Source organism: Suncus etruscus, chromosome 4, assembly GCF_024139225.1.
Source record: "Suncus etruscus isolate mSunEtr1 chromosome 4, mSunEtr1.pri.cur, whole genome shotgun sequence".
In the NCBI taxonomy this organism is placed as follows: Eukaryota; Metazoa; Chordata; class Mammalia; order Eulipotyphla; family Soricidae; genus Suncus; species Suncus etruscus.
In genome coordinates, this window is record NC_064851.1 from 100258068 (window position 1) to 100279791 (window position 21724).

At 31.1% G+C, this 21724-nt stretch overlaps 1 protein-coding gene across 1 annotated transcript in view; it reads left to right on the plus strand.

Moving 5' to 3' along the window:
* LAMA2 (laminin subunit alpha 2) overlaps positions 1–21724 on the plus strand; it is a 660685-nt gene that overhangs the window by 345321 nt on the left and 293640 nt on the right. The window contains exons 15-17 of the mRNA XM_049771159.1: positions 7619–7739; positions 13671–13784; positions 19675–19802. Of these exons, the coding sequence (XP_049627116.1) occupies positions 7619–7739; positions 13671–13784; positions 19675–19802 (363 nt within the window). The remainder of the gene's footprint in view (positions 1–7618; positions 7740–13670; positions 13785–19674; positions 19803–21724) is intronic.

A 21724-nucleotide genomic window follows, 5' to 3' on the forward strand; every position in this document is an offset into this window, starting at 1 on the left:
GAGTATATTCCTAGGATATTGCTCAATCATATGGAAGCTCTAGCTTTTTGTGGAATGTCCATATCTTTTCCAAAACGCTGGATCAGTCTGCATTCCCACCAGCATCCATGAATGAGAGTCCCTTTCTCCATGCATCAATGCCAGCACTGGTTGTTCTTGTTTTGTGTGTGTGTGTGTGTGTGTGTGTGTGTGATGTGTGCTAGTCTTTGTTGTGTAAGATGATATCTCATTATTAATTTGATTTGCATCTCCCTGATGATTAGTGATGTGAAACATATTTTCATGAGCTTTTTGGCCATTTGTATTACTTTGTGGAGGAAGTGTCTGTTCATTTTTTCTTCCCATTTTTTATGGGGTTACATGATTTTCTTCAAACAAAAGTTCAATCAATGCCTTTATATACAGATATTAACCCCTTATTTGTGGGTATTGAGTTAATAGTTTATCCCATTTCATGGGTAGCCTTTGTCACTATTTTCCACGAAGTGCAGAAGCTCCTCAGTTTAATTCCATTTGTTTATCTTTGCTTCCATTTGCACCTTTCATTTCATTTATTTCCCAGTAACTGAAAGACATGTACAATAAGTTAATTTATTTCTCATTGTCCTCTTTGATAAATATGAAGACAAACTTTTATTCTCCATTTCCGAATATAAAAGAAATAAACACCCACCTAACTGCAGATGTTTTTCTTTCAGATTTGTCAAACCTTAAGCTTAATGACATCTTTGATATTTAATAAACAGAATTATTGAGTGTTGCTTAAACACCAGTAAAAAAAATTCCATTATCACTTCAGAAGAGAGTTTAGAGCAATTCGTCAAATTTACAATCACTTCCCTTAGGAATATGCAAATCTACATCCCTTGAAATAAAGTTACTCAGATGACTTAGTTTTACTGATGATGTGATCAGAAATAATTTAATCATTTTTACCTTTTCCAAGAATTGTTGAAGTTCCAGTATGAAACTTTCAGGTGCTAGTATCAGAGTGTAAAAGGCCTCTAGGGAAATTCACCTCAGTAAACTTTAGCTTCCATTAAGGCACCAGGAATTTGGAGTTGTTTGTTAAACACAGTATGACTAATTCTACCATGATTCGATTATGATGCATTTCACAATTCTTTATTGCTTGAAAATAAATACTGATTCTTCAAGAAAAGATGTTTCCACGGTATTTCGAATGGATTTTATACAATAATCTAGAATAATTATTATAAACAATAAAGTTTTTGGAGGATTATAAAAACAGTATTAGTATGGGCATAGTATGTTTCCAATTTTTTTTATACAAAACATACACAGTTCTAAGAAAGTAGAACAGTTTCAGCCACTCGCCTTGCACATGACTGCCCTTAGTTTGATCCCCAGAAAGGCATATGGTTCTCAGAACCACTTGGTGTGATGCCTCAGCCAGAGCCAGGAATGAGCTCTGAGCAAAGATAAGTATGTCCCAAACATGAAAAAGCCAAGAAAGAAGTGTAATTTAATGATATAATAACAACACTATGAGATATTGAGAAATTATACTGATAGGTGACTTAAAAAAGATGTATGCAACTGATTTGGATTCAGGTTGTTAATCATAGTTGCTGCGTGCTTATATACTCACAAGTTTTCTTCATATTAACTTCTAAATCTATTCTAGAAATATTAGATTTTTAAGACTATCAATATTTATGTCTTTATAACTATCAGTAATCTCTTCTATAAAATGCAAAAATCAACTTCAAGATTGAAAGTTAAGAAAATGATGTACCTGAAACAAGTGACATATTATTCAGCATAATGGGAGGCAATGTAAGGTAACAAGATAAACATCAGATTTGTAGTCACACTGAGTTTGAATCTGCACAGCGTCATTTGCAAAACACATTAATTTGGTCAAGTCACATTTTACCTCTGGATCTCAGATTCTATTTTTGTAAAAGCAAATAAAATATGTTTGCTGCTTTGGGCTCATTGATATTTAATATGATATCAATTAATACCCTTATCAGAATTTCTAAAGGAAGGGTCACATTCAGTGAGCAGATTAAAGCAAATCTTTTAAGCTAAGCACAGTGAATAAAAATATGTATAATCATAAATTCAAAGATAGCAGTCTACTTTAAAATGAATATATACATGTAATAAAGAATAATAAGTAATAGGATTGTGCTCAGCATAAACAGATAGTGCTGTTGAGAGGATGAGGCTTGATTTGCATTTACTCTATATTTTTAATGAATAGCTACAATAGTATCTGATTCTGCCAATTACTTGATTTAAAATTTAAAATGCTAGAAGAAAATGTCTACCTTTTTCCAGATGACCCATCAGATGTTAACCTAGACTAATATATAATTGCTAATTTTAGAAATGAATGCAAAGGCATTTAGTTCTTTGAATTCAGAAATACTTGTATAAATTCGCCAAAATTGAAGTTAAAGAGAGTTCTAAGTTAAGTTTGGCAAAACTAAGATAAAAATGAATTTTGAACAGAAATAAAATATTTCCTTTATGAACAGCCTCAAGTAACACATTTTAATAGTATTAACTAGATATTTGGCATGGAAATAATGAAAAATATTTTCCAGAGTTTTAAGGTAATAACTTTATATCTAATGATACATAATATAGTTTTTGGGGAAAATATAGTAAAACAAAATACTGAGAATAGTCCAAGTCATTATCAAAATAATGTTTCTGGTATCATTCCAATGTTTTGGATATGTTATATAATTATATTCTCATCATTTATGATTTAATATTGACACCTAGTAAGTCATAAATTTGAGAACTAGTTAACTTAAGTATTGATTTAGTTGATAAACTGTTAATATTTTATGCATTTCCAAGCTTAGTATGTTTTCTCCTATGTAAATTATTTAAATGAATTCAGCCTGGTATCAAGAAAAGAAAATGACCATATAGAAAGGAAAAAAGAAAAGTAAAACTTTAGCCATCTTCATGAGTAACACTTAAAACTGTTAAATGCATTAAAATCTCATTTAACAAATAGCAGAACCTAATGATCATTGGAACTGTTCAGTGAATACTAATGTAAAATATTGCTAGAGAGGATGTTGTAATGTTGAAATAAAAATGGTTACATAGATTAAGGAGAGGAACATCTGTTGTTCAAAGCACTAATGAAATTTGGCTTTTCATTGAACATATTTTGTTTTGCCTATGTTATATTATAAATTATTCTCTGAAGTAGTCAATTGCTCTCATCTTTATTGAAATCTAACAAGTTTTCTGTATGTTTATCTTATCAAATATATTAATACTGAAAATCCTCAGAAAGTATACAAACCTTTTATTTAATAAATCATAACAATCTTTTACATCATAATTAACAAACATATCAAAATTATTACATTTTAAAATTAAAGTTTTCAGAATGTGTTTATCTTGTGTCAGTTCAATAATTGCAATTAGATGTTCCAGTACATCCACATGAGTTCCCTCAATTTGTCCAATTATATAATATATATATATAATATAATATAATTATATAATTATAATATTGACAAATTGACAAAATATAAAATGTACAAATATAATTATATAATTATAATATTGCTCAATTTATTTTGTATCCATTTTTAATCAAACTAGTAAGTTATCTTTTAATTATTTTATTATGTGAAATACAAATCACACAATTTAGAATTTCTTTATTAATAAGTATATTTAACTAAAATAACTGCTTTTTAAAAAATGATATATTTATTTAAGTACCAATGTTACAAATATGTTTGCAGGCTGGCTTTCAGTCATAAAAAGGACACCCCCCTTCACCAGTGCAACATTCCCACCACCAATGCTCCCATCTCCCTCCTCCCCCACATTTTTTAACTTGTTACCTATGTAAATATTTGGTCTTATTCTCACCCATTTTCTATTAATCCTTTCAACAAAAGTGTATGAGCATGTATTAATATCTCAAATTATATATAGAGAGAACACAATCAAGCCTTTATTTTGAGAAATAAAAAAAGCTCTAAACCACTAGCAACATAAAAAGTACTATCGTTGGCCTACTACCTTCCCAATCCTATGTTGTCCTAAGAATAGCCCAGTCTAAAAATTCCCTTAACAAATTAAAGCCAGAAACTTACAAAATAGTTGCATAAGTATGTTCATTGAAACACTATTTATACTATTCAATAGGTAAAACTAGTCAAATATACATCAAGTGAATGGACAAACAAAATGTAGCATATTTATAAAATTGTAGATTCCTTAGCCATAGAAACAGATTAAATACTGATAAATAACTGATCCTCGAAAAATAATAACAGAAAATCTAGACACAAATATAAAAATGTAATGTATATAGAATTAAAAATATATGATATAAAATATATGATATAACCTAAATAGGTAAATTTATGAAGTCAAAATAGATACATAGTTTTCTGGAGAGTGGTCTATATAAATAAGAATATCAACTGCTAAATATATAAGGTTTTTGGTTAAGCTTATAAAAATGTTAGGAATTAAAAAGAGAGAATAATTGGATACTATTATGAATATTCTAAATAAAAACTTTAAAATTTTAAATTGTATAATTTTGCCTAATTAAAAATATCATCATGAATCATATGCTTTGTGGGGAAAAATAAAGACGATTTTGAGATTTTCCAAAAGCATCTATGCAAAACAAACACTATTTTTTATTGATTTTTAGGCCGCACCTAGTAATAATCAGGCTTATCCCAGGCTCTGTGTTCATGGATTTCTTCTGGTGGAACCAGGGGATCATACGGGGTTCTTGGGATTGAGCCCAGTTTGACCACCAGAAAGGCCTGTTCCTTATTCCTTATACTATCTTGCTAGTCATCAAGATGAACAATTTAAATCAATGATTTGTTTAATGATTGTGTCCTAGTTCAGGATCTTCTGCCAAGTATTCTAAATTATATCCTAAGAAAAGAGAGCATTCAAAATTATTGTTACATTGGGGCCAGCAAATAGGGCGATTGCTTTGCAGTTGTTCAACCTTGGTTTGACACCTGGCACCTATAAAAACTCTGCCGGGAGTAATCCCTGAGCATAGAACCAGGAGTAAATCCTGAACACTGTTGGGTTTGGATCAAATAACCCCCAAAATTTACATGAATTAACAGATGAAGGTAACCAACATGTCTTTTAAGGAATCTAACTAAAACTCAATCAGTCTCATCCAATTACTCATTTTCTCTACAGTTTCAGGATGATCTTCCTTTCATATATTTTTGTTCATGTATGAAATACATATATCAGACTACTAGTAAATTATTAGGATTAGTCAAGTATTAGTAAAAGCAGCTAAGATTTTAGAAATTTGTTCTGAACTATATATATATATTATATATATATATATATATATATTATTGTTGTTGTTGTTGTTTTGTTTTGCTTTTTTGGGCCACACCTGGTGATGCTCAGGGGTTACTCCTGGCTATGCGCTCAGAAGTTGCTCCTGGCTTAAGGGACCATATGGGACGCCGGGGGATCAAACCGCGGTCCGTCCTAGGCTAGCGCTGGCAAGGCAGACACCTTACCTCTAGCGCCACCGCGCCGGCCCCTGAACAACTTATATATTGATGAATAATCATCACTTTTGAAAATATATTACTAGCCTATTTTCTTTATTCTCTGGCTTAAATGTAGCATAGATTCCAAAATCTGACAATCTCTTTACTAACGGGAACTGCAATCAATAAAAAACTTATACCACTCTTGAGATAGCACCTTAAATTTTAATAATTGGTTATATGTTTTCTATGGTTAAAGGATAGAATATTATGTGTTCTAAGGCCTATATTTATTTATGAAAACAATAATTATTTTTATGAATAAATAAGTCATTTAATTTTTACTTTGCTCTATTCAAGTTTTATTTAAAAAATAAAATAGTGAAAGCTAAATTTTGAATGCAAAATTTAAATGCAAAATTAAATTGGTGATGGGAATGTTGCACTGGGAAGAAGGGTGTTCTTTACATGACTGAAACTCAAACACAATCATGTTTGTAATCAAGGTGTTTAAATAAAGATATTAATTAAAAATGCAAAATTAAATTTCTTGTTTTATTTCTTACTTCAATAGTTAATGAGAGTATTTCAGTGAATAGATATTTAAAATGACTTTTATAAGTTATAGCAATAGTGTTACATTCTTTATTTGATTTTAATATATTTCTAAAATTATGCTATATTCACTCATTTTTTTTCATTCGACAGATACAATAATTGAGGCGTAGGACCAGAGCAAATAGTACCTTAGGTAGGATGCTAGCCTTGCATGTGCACAACCTGGAGTCAGTCTCTGATACTTTATATGGTCCCTAGAGTCCCATCAGAAATTATCCCTGAGTAACCAGGAATAAATTCTGAGTACGCCACATGTAGACCTGGAAAACAAATTGAAACAAACAAAAAATAAGGAGACCTAGAAAGAGTAAAAAACAATAAGGCAACGATCACATTTATTTATATCAGTAATGTATCAGAAACTTGAATACATTTTTGTTTTGTTTCATTTTTTTGGGGGGGTCACACCTGGCAGTACTTAGGGGTTACTCCTGGCTCTATGCTCAGAAATCGCTCTTGGCAGGCTCAGGGAACAATATGGGATGCCGGGATTTGAACCAATGACCTTCTGCATGAAAGGCAAATGCCTTTCCTTCATGCTATCTCTCCGGACCTGGAAACTTGAATACTTTTGAAAGGAAACATGTGCATATATTTCTGTATACACATATATGCATACATTATATTATATACACATATATATAATAAACAAATATGCTACTTTAAAACAGCCTTTTTAATATGCTGGAAATAACTTTTCTTTCTCTGGAAATAACATTTCCTTTTAAAATCAATAAATAGTGTAGAAATAACAAATAAAACATATAGATATCAAACATCTAAGAGTAGTGAATTTAATTTAGGAATAGCAAATTTAAAATAAAGAAATAATTCTAACCAATTCAACTGGCTATTTGAGAAAGTTTTACATTTTTTACTATTACAGGATTGTGAAAAAAAAAAAAAGAAAATCCCCACGTCTTATTCTTTCAATTGAGTGGCTTGCATTAAATGTTGTGATTATTTATATTACTATTTATGTTTCTATAGCTTATATCTTAAAATATAAGTTATGTATATATTTTATTATAATCCCTTAAGTTTAATGACTTTAAACTTTGTCTCTAAAAATAAAAATCCAAACACGGGTCAGCACAAAATTACAAGGAGTAGGACTGTTGCCTGCACTCAGCCATTCTGGAGTTAATCCTCTGAGCCTGATCAGAGGTAATCCCTGAATTTAGAGCCAGGAGTAAGTCTGAGCAATACTGGGTTAGACCTTGAAAACAAAATAAATAAAAAGCATAATAAATCAAATCTTACATCTAAAGCATACCATATGCGTAGGAATATGCTGATAATTCTTCAGTCCTTGGTTGTGATGGTGATTGTGAACATGTATAACTGAGAAGACTTTACCTAATGTAATGAATTAGTAGAATTTTCCTTTCCACATAGATAATTTGCCAATATTAGTTTCATATTGCAGTTCTACAACTTTGTAAAACCGGAGTCTATTTACTTAGCTTCTCTTCTATTTTTCACCCCAGCTTGAGTTCTGTTGGCCTGGAATCTGCTGTCACCTATCCTGTTCAGTTTCCTAGTGGAAAGACTGCAGTAGCTGTGGAAGTCTGTCAGTGTCCAACAGGATATACTGGTTCTTCTTGTGAAGTAAGTTTGTAAAATGACATCCTTCGTGTAGTGTATATTCCTCCAAAAATGCTTGCATTTTTATTTATTTTACTCTTTTCTGCTTTATTATTTATTTATTTATTTATTTATTTTTGATTTTTGGGTCACACCCAGCAGCGCTCAGGGGTTATTCCTGGCTCTATCCTCAGAAAACGCTCCTGGCAGGCTTGGGTGCCATATGGGATGCTGGGATTTGAACCACCGTCCTTCTGCATGAAAGGCAAATGCCTTACCTCCATGCTATCTCTCCAGCCCCCTTTTCTGCTTTATTTTTAAGAATACCAAATCATAACCAATTGCTATATACAAATACCATAAACAAAAATCTGTAAAATACCATAAACAAAAACATCATATACGAGAACATTTATTGAATATAATTCCTTAAAATCTCTAGATATGTTTATCATCTAAAGGTTTTTACATATTGTTGTTTTACTATATGTTTATAGTAAAATTAATATTTCTTACATTAATCTGCATTCATTTTAAGATAAAAACTTCGATTTACATCTATGTATTTTTCACAGATAGTTTGAGAGCTGATTTTTAAAAAGTAAACTGCATTTTTTTCATAGAGGCACAGTTTGTAGATAAGTAGGAGTTTAAATTCTGTATAAATGATTCCTTCAAGGAATTATTTGAGTGTATCAAGATGTTCCACTTCAGCATGCTGTCCATTATGCCATTTATAGAAATATTCCAGGAATTGCTTTGTCAGTTTGCTTGTATTTTAAAGTAATGCATACGATCAGAGGTTTTGCAGGACATAAAATTATATTTGTGAAAATATGCTTCCTTCCACTGGGCTAACTTACTTTTCTAAAAATAAAACCTAATGTGATTCATTGAAATACTTGCTTTTCCACGCTTCACAGAAAGAAGATAAAAATGAGGATGAAATGGAATTAGATCTATCAACCCAATTTTAATTTTACATGTAAAGTTCATAGTGTATTTGATAAAGCATGATTTTTTTTAAATTCTAGATGTATTTCAAATCAAAGGACTCTTTGAATCTTTAAATTCCCATTTCAAAATTGGAATAATTAATACCTTGTTTTCTTTTTGCCTTTGATACTTGCCCACATTAGTTGTTCTCAGTATTCATTACTTTTATAAAATGTCTAAATGCCCATTGAATATTAAATTGTCTAAATATTAGAATTATTTAATTAGTTATGCTTTTGGCTCACACTTTTCTTTTTGTTCAAAAATTTATTGACAATATTTGGCAAATTCTGCTCTGAACAATGATATGATTTTGAGGAAGATTACATAATATGCCCTGATCTTAAAGAGCTAGCAATGTGTTTAGGGAGCTATTAAATACCTGAAATGAAAAATTGAATCATAGGACTATATAATTAGAGAGTAAGTAAGTGGCATAGAACATAAATGCAGTAATCTGTCAGAGATAATTTCATTCCAGTGAGCAGTGATGTCACAAAAAATAGTCTGTAGTGAAAAAGTCTTAAATTGGATGCTAATTGATGTTAACAATTAGATAATAAAAATATGCAAGCATATGTGAAGAGTTAGAATAAAGATACAGAAGATAGCTAATAAAAACCATGTCTTTCACATAGCTGTTTGACGAATGAAGTTATTTTTAAAGTTCACTGGAGAATTTAGTTTAATCAGGTGATAATGAATCCTAGAACTCTACTGTTTGGGCTGATTTATTTTTATGATACTCTAATAATTTCTCGTTTCTTTGCTAAAATTTCTGTTCTCAGATTATTATCTATTCCTACTTCATTTTATTTTCAATAATTTCACAAGGCCAATTATTTTACCTTTAAAACTGATACCATATAAATTCCACCAGATCAAAGGAGTTCATTATAAAATCATTTTCTCTTATTTTCATTCACTATTTCAATAAATATTCATGGATTTTGATATAATCAAAAATCTAGATATAAATGACAGAATGATGACTCGTATATAAATGGTCCCTGCCCTAAAATATCATAGTACTGATAGACAGTATGACAGATAGTAAATTTAAATAATTGTAATAAATCCATGAAGAAGTTAAATAGCATGATTTGATTAAGGTTCTGAGAAAGGGCATAGAAAATTTAGATGAGAAGGACTATTTATAAAATATTGGCTGGAAAATTTTCCTGTTGTGGTAATATCTAAGTTGAGTATTGAACCAGAGAGTCAGCTATATAAAGAGTGATGTGAAACTGGAAAAAGTTTGGAGATTTACATTGACCCAAAACTTGGCAGGAATGGTTAGAGCTTATGAAGCAAAGTGCAGAGTGACACAGATATGTGATTGGAGAAACCAGATCATAAAAGTGTTCCATTAATAATGATAATTTAAATTTTGTTTTTGTTTTCAGGACACAACTAGTCATACTCAGGGATTGCTCATGACTCTGCACTCAGGGATAACTACTGGTGGGCTCAGGGAACCATGTGCAGTACTAGGTATTGAATCTAGATTAGCCATAGTCAAGAAAAACACAATTGTATCATCTCTGTCCCCTTGAGATTTATTTTAAGTGGACTAGGCATCATAAGAAGTTTTAAGATGAGTAAGATGATAATCTTAGTTATATTTTCTAAAAATATTAGCCTGAATACTGTATGAAAAGCAATATACAGCTGGAAAGATAGTTCAATGGATCAGGTACAGTAAGTATGTGCAGATAGTTTCCCAATTGGTGCCAGAAATATCTCTAAGCATAGGGCCAGGAGCAAGATCTGATAAGTAGCTGAGTGTCTCCAAACAGACCAAAACTTAAAAAAAAAACATTTTATGGTATGGTTAATGTTATTGTGGTAGAATATTGTAATGATCATGGTTATGTTAAGATAATGTTGGGGAGCAGGTTGCAGAACAATAGTACAGTAGGGAGGGAAATTTTCTTACATAAAGCCAACCCAGGCTTGATCTTTGCTTTCCCATGTGATTCCCAAAGCAACCCCAAGAATAATTCCTGAGTACTAAGCTAGGAAAGCTCTAAGCATTGTTCGGTGTGTGATCCAAAACCAAAAAATAAAACGAAGTAAAATATTAAGGATTAGCATAGGATTATATATGTATATTATGAACCACACACACACATATATGCATATATATATATATATATATATATATATAAACTATTATTCCATAGAGAGGGGGGAACTACATGCTAAGGAAAGGTTGAAAGAAATATATTTTAGGTTAGCACATAGATAACTCACTTGGAGTAAAATTGATTATGGAGTCACCAACTGGGAAAGTCAGGGAGAGAGATACATGGTTGATAGGGAGGATAAAATCCAACAATATATTTTAGAAATATTGGGTTTGCAGAAACTGTGAAAAGTAAACACCTATAGAAAGTTTGTATATGATGTTGATGAAATAAAAATATCTAGTCTGGAGCAAAATGCTTTGGAAGACATCAGCAACTATAATATTGAATGAGTTTAGTTAGGGCAATGTAATGGAACCAAGAAAATTGATTGAGACTCAAGGGATTCTTGACAATAAGCAATAAGGTAAAAGCCGAGATGACAAATACATTATTGGTTAGAAATGTGAAAAAGGTTGTCTTGGAAGAGTTGAGAGATGACTTCAACATGTTAAAAGAAAAGTTCATATAATCCAATGGATTTTGTTATCTAGAAATTGCTAACGTAGACAAGAATTATTTTAATTCAGTGGTTGTGAAAGCACAATCATTTGAATAAAAAAAAAAACAGGAAAAAGAACAGGGGAGGAAGATTATGTTTTGTTTTGTTTTGTTTTTTTTTTTTGGGTTTTAGGGTCACACCCAGTAGTGCTCAGGGGTTACTCCTAGCTCTACGCTCAGAAATCACTCCTGGCAGGCTCGGGGGACCATATGGAATGCCAGGATTTGAACCACTGTCCTTTTGCATTCAAGGCAAACACCCTACCTCCATACTATCTCTGGTTCCTTATGTAGTATTTTTAATTAAAAAAAAGGAAGTAGGTAACTGGAATGTAGTGAAATATTAAAGAATTAACATTTGCCGTTTTCATTTTATTTTTATGGAAATACTAGATTTTATTAAGATGATGTTATTAATCCATCAGAAAAAATTTTATTCATACATCCAACACACACTGGGATGTGGGGAAGAGAAGATATTGTGATATTGTGGTATATATTATGGAAGGGAAAATCCTTCTAGTCACACAACTCTGTGTATATGGAAGATAGAGAGAAATAATTGCTTGTGGACATGATAGTAAAAACATAAATGCCAATGGCTTTCTATCATATAGAATCACTGGCTAAGTTAAAGAACTAAGGAATTGGGGAATTTTGAATATGATGTGGAAAGAATATGCTTGAGGAACTTTAAAACTATTAATAAAGAGGCCAGAGCTGTGCCCATAGAGGTTAGGTGTCTGTTTGCAAGTGCTAGCATAGGATAGTCCGGGATTTGATCCCACGGAGTCCCATATGGTCCCCCCAGGCCAGGAGTAATTTCTGAGCGCCTAGCCAAGAGTAACCCCTGAGCATCAATGGTGTGGCCCCAAAACAAAACAAAACAAAAAAAAACAACCAAAAAAACTATTAATAAAGATTACATAAATATTTATAAGTAAAACTACATTAGTTTCCCATTTATTATCAACATTCTTAATTTTTACCTTCTGGAAAAGTAGCTTTTCCAATTTTTAGAAAGACATATTACAGAAACAACATTCTACAATAAATGACAGCAATTTTAATGTTGCTAAATTATTAGAAAGGGAGAAGATTGACACCTCTCTTTTTTATTGCTTAAATTAAGAGGAAAATTGCTTTTGCTTTCCTCTCAGATGTGAAGTATCAGCACATCCTTTTATGTATTTGTTATCAATGTTCAAATTTCACAGACTTTATAACCTGAGGCAGGATGAATATTTCCAACAACAAACAACACAATTCTGTATGTTTTATTACTTCAGTTTTTTTCTATTTCCTTTCAACTGGAAAAATCTTTTCATGTTATATTATGTTGCATTTAACTATTCAGCAATATAGTAAATAATCCATAAAATGCAATTATATCTGGAGGGAGATCATAAGCTCTTATAGGACAGTCATATTTACTTCACTCTTATTTTGTATCCCTTCTGGTTTATAATAAACCTTACAGAAAGAAAATTTAACTAAGGGTGACATTAGTCTGTTGATATTATTTATTAAAAATATTATTTTTAATCACTTTAATCTGTTTTTCTTTATAATTTTACATTTAAAAATGGAATAATAAATATTTATAAGATCTTGAGAATAATGCCATAAAATAATACATCAAGAGGATATTGTAAATAAGTCATAATGTATTTTGTGTAAATTTGAGAAAGCACAATAGGCTACAGAAAGCTTTGTTTGGGAGATATGAATTATATATTATGTGGAAATCAACAGTGTATGATAAAATATAAAATAGGGCATTGCCTTTTTTCCAAATAACCGTGAAGATTTTTCGAAAGTGAAGGAGTTAAGGGCAGACAGTATGTAAAATGGGTATCATGTTCCAAAAAGACCAGATGCTTGGGACTACATGAGGTGTTCTCTAAGGTTAAGTTTTTCTAAGGAATCCTTTTATGCTATCTCCTTTTTAACGCCCAATATCTTTTCTTTCTATTTTCTTGTCTGTGCTTTTTACTTTGAAACTGTCACATTTCAATTCCTTATATCTCTGCTCTATTTTACCATTTCAGAAAAGACACCAAGCTAATGCTTCCTCTAATCTCATACCTGCCACTAAGGTCAGTATGAAATCCCAGTGTTAGAAGGACTATCCCTGTAGCAATGTTTCAATAATGGTTACACTTTGACAATCACATTAGCTGAATTTACAACCTGGATATCCTTTATCTTAACAATAGAAAAGATGAATTAAAAGAAAAATCAACTGACATGAAGCTCTATCTTTCAGTCTTGTTGGCCTAGGCACAGAAGAGTGAATGGCACTATTTTTGGCGGCATCTGTGAACCCTGTCAGTGCTTTGGTCATGCAGAGTCCTGTGATGATATCACTGGCAAATGTATGGTAAGTGTTTCCTCATTGGGGATACTGATTGACATGGCTGGAATCAGCTCATTAGACCCTGCAATTCAATTACTGCCTTTGGGACTTTACCTTACATACTAGTTAAGAAAGATTTGACAGATGTCTTTATTCTGAACTGTCTAGAAGCTGAAAATTGCTCTTTCCTATGCAGTCTTCCTAACAAGCATGTATTAGGAAGTGCTTATTCTTATTAGTTTATTAACTGCATTAATATCAGAGATATTATAATAAAACAAAACTAATAACTAGAATACATATCTTCTATGAGTCCATATGGTTAGCTTCCTTCTATCAATTTATATATTGCCTCTATAAGTAGAATAAATCTAGAGCAGGAGATGATTTGTATCTCAATGGTATGAAAATATAAATATAGCTATTTTAATAGCCAGGCTTCCATATTTTCACATTAAAAATGAGGATAAATTGCATGTTTTTTTCCTTCTAATTTTTTAACATTTAGGAGGACCAAGGGATTTCTTTGGCAGAGTTCTTACCTTGCAGACTTGAGGCCAAATTCAATTCTTGATAATGTCCCAAATGCACAGCACACTCTAACCTACCCAGTCAGAGCCACACGTGTGTACCCTCTGGCCTAAAACAGATAGCTCTGTGCATGAGCATTATGAAAGTTTCTTATTACTGATGAGATATACACCTAATTTCAAGAGCCCTGCAACCATATATATGACCTCCTAGTAAAAAAAAAAAACACAGGGAAAGAAGCAGACACCAATCCATAAGTAATTAAATGTTTAAATATAAAACTATATATAAAATCTAGGTAGTTAAAATAATAAACATTTGCAGTAGATTACTTATTAGAAATATTTGTCAGAAATGTTAAAAACAAACAAACAAATAAATAAAGGGGCCGGACCGATAGCACAGCAGGTAGGGCGTTTGCCTTGCATGCCGCCAAACTGCATTTGATTGCTGTCATCCCAAATGGTCACTAAGCCTGCCAGGAGCAATTTCTGAGCACAGATAGAGGACTAACCTCTGAGTGCCACTGGATATGACCCAAAAACAAACAAACAAAAAGTTTTTTTCTTTCGCACTTCAGTGCTCTTTTAGAGAAAAAACACTTAACGTATTTTCCATCATACCTTTGGATTGAGGAATTACCCTGAATAGACTGTTCTGATTAACTCAAGGGCACATTAGCTATATATTGTCTGACATAGCATGAAGCTTGAAACAACATTTCTCATTTCATTAGTCTTGCAGAAACACAATTTGAAACAGTGCCAATTTAGAAGGATATCATACTCATATTTCCCTGTACAATTTAAGGCAGGCTCTGTTATCTATATTTCTTAATGTTATCTTTCTCCTGTGTATATTTCCTCCACCCACCCCCCATTTTTTCCTTCTTAAAAGCTTCTGGGAACAATCTGAAATGAAAATTCAGAGCTTTTGTTTTATTGTAATTTGGCATTTGGGTTTATTGATGCTCTTTTTATTTTCTCTGTAAAAGATTTTGTTTAATTGCATCGCACTATAAAGCATGTTAGCCTTAATTTGTAGATCAGTAGATTTTTCAAGTGGCATTTTTATGATGGAAAGACTAAGTGATTTTCATTTTAATTATATAATAAGTCTTTTAAAATGTACCTTGGGAAACATATTAAGTTACCTCTAAATAATTTACAATTTGCTATGGGAAATGTCTAGTCCCAATTTGACAGAACTTTGTTTATTTAAACCTAGGGGAAAATATTTCTAACACCAAATTTACAATGTTTCTAATAGTAATATTTCATGGTGAATTGATTAGGAATAAGTACAATCATTTTTTATTTCAATGTTATATGATATCCTAAAATAGAAGCCATTTATTTACAATGAGAGTTTCATTCAGTGTAATTTTGACAAAAAGGATATGAGGAAAGAAATGTAGTCAATGGTAAAGACATAATGTGATGATTTCTGGTATTTTCATTATAATTGGAGATAATTTATTTCAGAAAAATTTCAAGTGTCTTGAAATACTATTGATAACTAAATGGAAATATCAATTGTTAGTCTGATGAGATACTCAGAGAATAAAAATAAAAATGAATGCAATATATTAAGAATATTCTTACTATTTATCTGACCAATATTCTTTCTTTTATTTCTAATATTCTTAAGCATTAAGTATATAACTTATAGTAAACCACTTATAAGTTTGTTTCTGTCTTGAAATCTGATTAAAATTAAAATTTAAATATTTTGATATCTGATCAAAATTCATACATCTCTATAGTGTATATCTGCACAAAATGGTAATTTTAACTCAAAGAAAACTGGCAGTGTGGGAATATTGCATACTCTTATTTTCTTATTGTGTTTGTGATACGATGTGAACAAACAGTTGGAAAATGTGATTTTTAGTAGAACACCTGTAAAAATGTCAATCTGTTAGGACAAACCTTTTATCTTAGAAAGGATTTGAGTTCTAATAAATAACATTTTATATAGTCATAATAAAAGAAACGCTTGATATTTCAAATTAATTTTATTATTTTTATTAAGAGAAAATTAAATAAGATGACTTTACAAAACACAATAAAACACTAAATGTTATTTTTTTATGAAAGTAAGTAATTAACAGTATTTTGATTTATGCAAAACTTTAAGATGTAATGGCACTATTTTCAACATGATTAAAGCATAATTATTTAGTAGTCTTAGTTTGTGAAGTTCTCACCTTTGAAGATATTATTTTTATTATGTCATATTAAAATAAGCAAAAATATTAAACAAATACTTTATAATACCCATTTTAGTTGAGGTTGAAAATGTAAATAAATGAATGTGATGTTCAAATCAAAGGCAATCATCTTTCTCCAAACTGATGCTATTTTGCACATTCCATTCAATATGCTATTATTTAGACAATTGTGCATACTGAGGTTAAACTTTATTCTGTCTTTGAAATAGTGTTGCTAAATTAATTTGAGAAAGCATTTCATATAAATTAAAGAAAATCTATTTTGAAGTATCACTGGCCAGTAAATACTTATCTAATCACTTATAATTGAGAAAGCTAACAGGAAATTTTAGAATATGAAACTTAATAAATCATAGGTTTTCGTACTCTCACCTTACAGAATGTAAGTTAAAGAGCATCAAATCATTGAATTATAATCTTAATCTCTTGTATTCAATAACAATATATTCCTCTGCCTATGTATAATTTAAGATACTTAAAAAAGAAAAATACATATGTATTACACATTTTGTAATAAATATAATTATTAAATGCAATTAAATTTGCATGTTAGAGTTATATTAGAATAAATATAGTTCAAAATAATAATTAAATTATATTGGCTACTCTACTAGTCATTCAGAAGATTAAATTCATATTTAATAGTTACAGTGAATTGATAGCTTAGTACCCTCCTCTATATATTTGATTATTGATGACAAAAAGAAGATTTATTTTCCTGGCTCTCATGAACATGTTAAACATATAAAATATTATTTATATGCTTTAGAAATAAAAATCTATTTAATTCATAACATATATGTAGATATGGAGCTGGAAAGATCATACAGTGAGAGTGGCATTTGCTTTATATGTAGCCAATAGAAATCCCTAGGGTCCCCAAGCTCTACTAGGAGCGATTCCTGAGTACAGAGTCAAGAAAAACCAAAGAGCATTGAGAAATGTGATCTGAAAACAAAACAACAAAATCAAATGTATATGTAGAGTATCTTTAAATTGGGGCCATATCCTGTGGTGGTAGGAGAAATGAGACATTCCCTTAGTAAGCGCCAGGGTTGAAGCCATTTCTGATCTTAGATGGCAGTGTGCTCAGGCAGTGGTACATGGAGACCATCAGTGCTAAATCCCTCAGCACTCAGGATCCATGCATTGTCAAAATTAAACTCAGAAATCAAAACATGCTGATATATGATCTTCCCATATCAACTTTCTTCCTGCCACCCCGGTGCTTGACTTATTTTAATTAAATACATTTGTCTATAACATCTGAGAGTGTTCATATAATACAAATAAAATGCAATAAGCTACTTGAGAGATAGTTTGGCGCCTGACCTGGGCTTGACCCCTGTACATCCTTTGGTCCACTGAAACTATCAAGAGATACCTGTACCAGAAGTAAACCAGGAGTAAGCCCTGAGCCCTACACTAGCTTACGCTGAGTAGGACTCAAAGACAAAACCAAAAGTAAAATAATAAAATTGTGCTCTTGAAAGCATTATGGGGAATTCCTTTTCTAAGTTGATTCAATTGTTGATTTCCGTACCAATCTAGATAAATTTTGTAAACATAGATGGATTGGTTAATGTTCTTTACTGAAAAAAAATCACAGAATAAATTAATTTAACTTTAATATGTTTATTATTCAATAGAACATTTATAAAATACTAGTTACTGGGATTAAAAAATTAGTTCAGTAGGTAAGTTGCTTGCCTTGAATGTGCCCAACCTGGCTTTTATCTCAAAACTACATATTGTTCCCCTAAAGACCACAATGAGTGGTTCCTGAATGCAGACCCAGGAATATATAATCTTTGAACACCACTAGACATTGCCCTCCCTCAAATCAACCAACTAAACAAGATAAAACAAAAATTCTAATGGTATAAAAATATAATTTTAATTCTTTTAGAAAGGATTGAATGAAGGCACTAGGTATCTTGGGGTTTTACTGCATATCATTATATTTTTACATAATTTTATATATGCACTTAAATATAAGTTGAGTAAATGCTTCATAGATCATAGTATGAATATTATTTGTAATTGGCCAACTGAGACCCAAAATAGTCATTAAATTAGTTATTTTAACTTGATCAACAATATTCATCTGGAACCAACTAAAATTTCCAGTAATATATTATGAAAATCTAGAAATATACACATAAAATTATCACATGTACATGTCTAAGAAAAAGTTAAACTTTGAAAAAAATTTACTTTTGTTTATTCTAGGATTGGGAAGGTTTATTTATAGGATACTCAGATTGTTTGGTAAAACTACCAGGTTTTATTCCTGATGGTGCTTCAGGGACTCTAAGAGTCAAACCCAATTTGACATGCATAAGGTACCTCCAAATACCTTATCTGTTGTATCTCATTGTCTTGGCCTGAAACAGGATTGTATAATAAAAACGTATTTAATTTCAATCCTTTTTTAATATATATCAATATACATACTGAAATATAATTATATATTAGTTTATTTTTAAATTTTTATTGTGACTAAAGTGAATTACAAATCTTTCACAGTAATATTTAAGTACATAGTGACAATGAATGAGGGGGCATTCCCACTACCAGTGTTGTCCTCCCTCCACCCCGTTCCCAGAATGCATCCCATATCTCCCTGTTTTATCCCCCAGAATGCTAGTGTAACTGGTCCCCACTTTACATCTTGTAGATTGGGTATCGATTCTGTTGTCGTTGACTTTGGGTTTGGTGTTCAAGTCTGATTATTTTTTATTTCCACTACATGTTCATATGACTGTCTGGTCCTGGTACCATCCTTTTCTTCCCTCAAATTATGAGGCTGAATGATTCAAGTTATGTGATTCTGTTTAATATAAAAAGGAAAAGAAAAAAATATTTGGGAGGAGTCTGTCTAGGTGTTATAAAAATCAATTTAGAAGAAGGAAGGGAAAAAAGAAGAAAAAGGTAACAAAACAAAACAAAAAAACAAAAACAAAGCAACAACAGCAAAAAAGAAAAAAGAACTAGATTTTAAATTAATTTTGAATCCTGTTTCCCAGGTAAAATTATGATCATTTAGTGTGTAGTTATTTCTTTTGACAGAGGATAAATTGTAGACTGTTCTTGATAATATCTTAATACTTGAGACCAAAATAATGAATTCTAATTTTTTTCCCTCAGAACTGTAAAGATCACACAACTGGCCCATATTGCAATCAATGTCTTCCTGGTTTCTATGGTGATTCCACTAAAGGAACTTCTGAAGACTGTCAGCCCTGTGCCTGTCCACTCAATATCCCATCCAATAAGTGAGTAAAAACTATTGCTTGTAATGATTTTGTCTTCTGGTTCTACATGTGCATTTTTACATAGAATGTTAGCTTTGTCCTGTATCACATAAATAGGTATACATTTTTGGATTTGTTGGCCTATGATTGAGATTTTTAAATATAAAACATGAAAGAAAATGTCATTTATGCTTTATACTATTAAGCATAATTTTACCATTTGAATTAATAAGGTTCAATTCAAATACAACTTAAGCAAGTTGCAAGGAACATATATTATAAAAAAATATAGAAGCAAGCACATATACACCTTGAATACTCTAATAAAAATAGCAGTAATTCAGGGGCCAGAGAGATACATGGAGGTAGGGTGTTTGCCTTGCATGCAGAAGGATGGTGGTTCAAATCCCGGCATCCCATTTGCTCCCCTGAGCCTGCCAGGAGTTATTTCTGAGCATAGAGTCAGGAGTGATCCCTGAGCGCAGCCGGGTGTGACCCAAAAGCCAAAAAAAAAAAAAAATAGCAGTAATTCTAAAACGCATTCAGCTATCAGAGACACATTATTTATTAATCTTTGGAAAGTCACAAAGTCCTCAAAATGGTAAAATAAGACATGAATTTTTCTGATATTTAAGTAACAGAGTTATAACATGGTGTCTTATGTTGCCATGATACCATGACTTTGTTGTAGATCCTATTAAAGCTGTTACAATGATAAGTATTATGTTAGAAATAATTTGAACTTTTAAATATTATAGTAACTACCTTATTTTGCATCAAATATTTATATTTCCAATTATGTGATCCAATTAAAGATGCTGAATTTTACATGTTATAGCTTTGTGAATCTGAGGAAGTTATGTAATTTTTTTATATCATAGTGTGTTATATTTATAGTGAAAGAAACCTATAACAGGACATTTTTGAAAATAAAATAAGTTAAAATGTAAAATGTACATAATATAGTAGCTGAATATGGCTAAGACCAAAAACTATTAAGTAACTTCCTCAGGGTCATGAGATTTCAATTGATCAATTTGCAAACTTAAAGTCTATATGAGTCGTCTCTAACCTATGTTGAAGAATTCTTTAAAAAAAACATATCACATCTTAGGTGATAACAAAATTAATTGAATGGAATGCATTTTATATGTGAGTGAGTGATCATTTACTTTTTTTTGAGAGTTTAGACATGAAACTTCAGGGAACAAATCTCAAAATTCTAAGGCAACAAACATTAGGGAAGAAGGAAAAAGGGAGATCTATTATAAAATAATGGACATACATTACAAATTACAATTATTCTCAATGATTTATTAGCCAAATATTGGCCATAACACACTTTACTATTGTCCTCTAGTGTACATGTGACATACAATATAGATACAATCACATGCTGAACATATGTAATTACATGTTACATATCATGTAACAAAGAACCTACACATTAAGTGTTGCTGAATTGAATTCTCCATGATTCACTGAAATGCTTGTATTTGTTGTTCTAAAATTTTTTCATTGGGAAAAGTAGAAGGGTCACATCTTGTTATTTATTTATATTACACCCTCAATAAGATATCAGACTTAAATATAGCTGTCAGTTCAACAAGCCATCCTCTGTTTTGTTTTTGTGTCATAATTGGTATTGGTCAGGGCTTATTCTTGGTTCTGAACTCAGGAATCAATCCTAAATATGCTGGGGGAGACTCTATGCAGTGTTGGGAATCAAGCCCAGGTTTGCTGCAAAAAGACAAAGTACATTTCTGTCCCAGCAGACCATGTTTAGTGCTGTGATAGTTTCTGGACCAATTGTTTTAATTATGTAATTGATTGCCTAGGTAGGTCTTAGAGATTTATCCTCAAGTTTTATCAATGTTACTTTAAATGCTGAATAGTTAAATGGGAGAGAAGTCTAACTGCATCAGTATTGAAATACTTGTGGC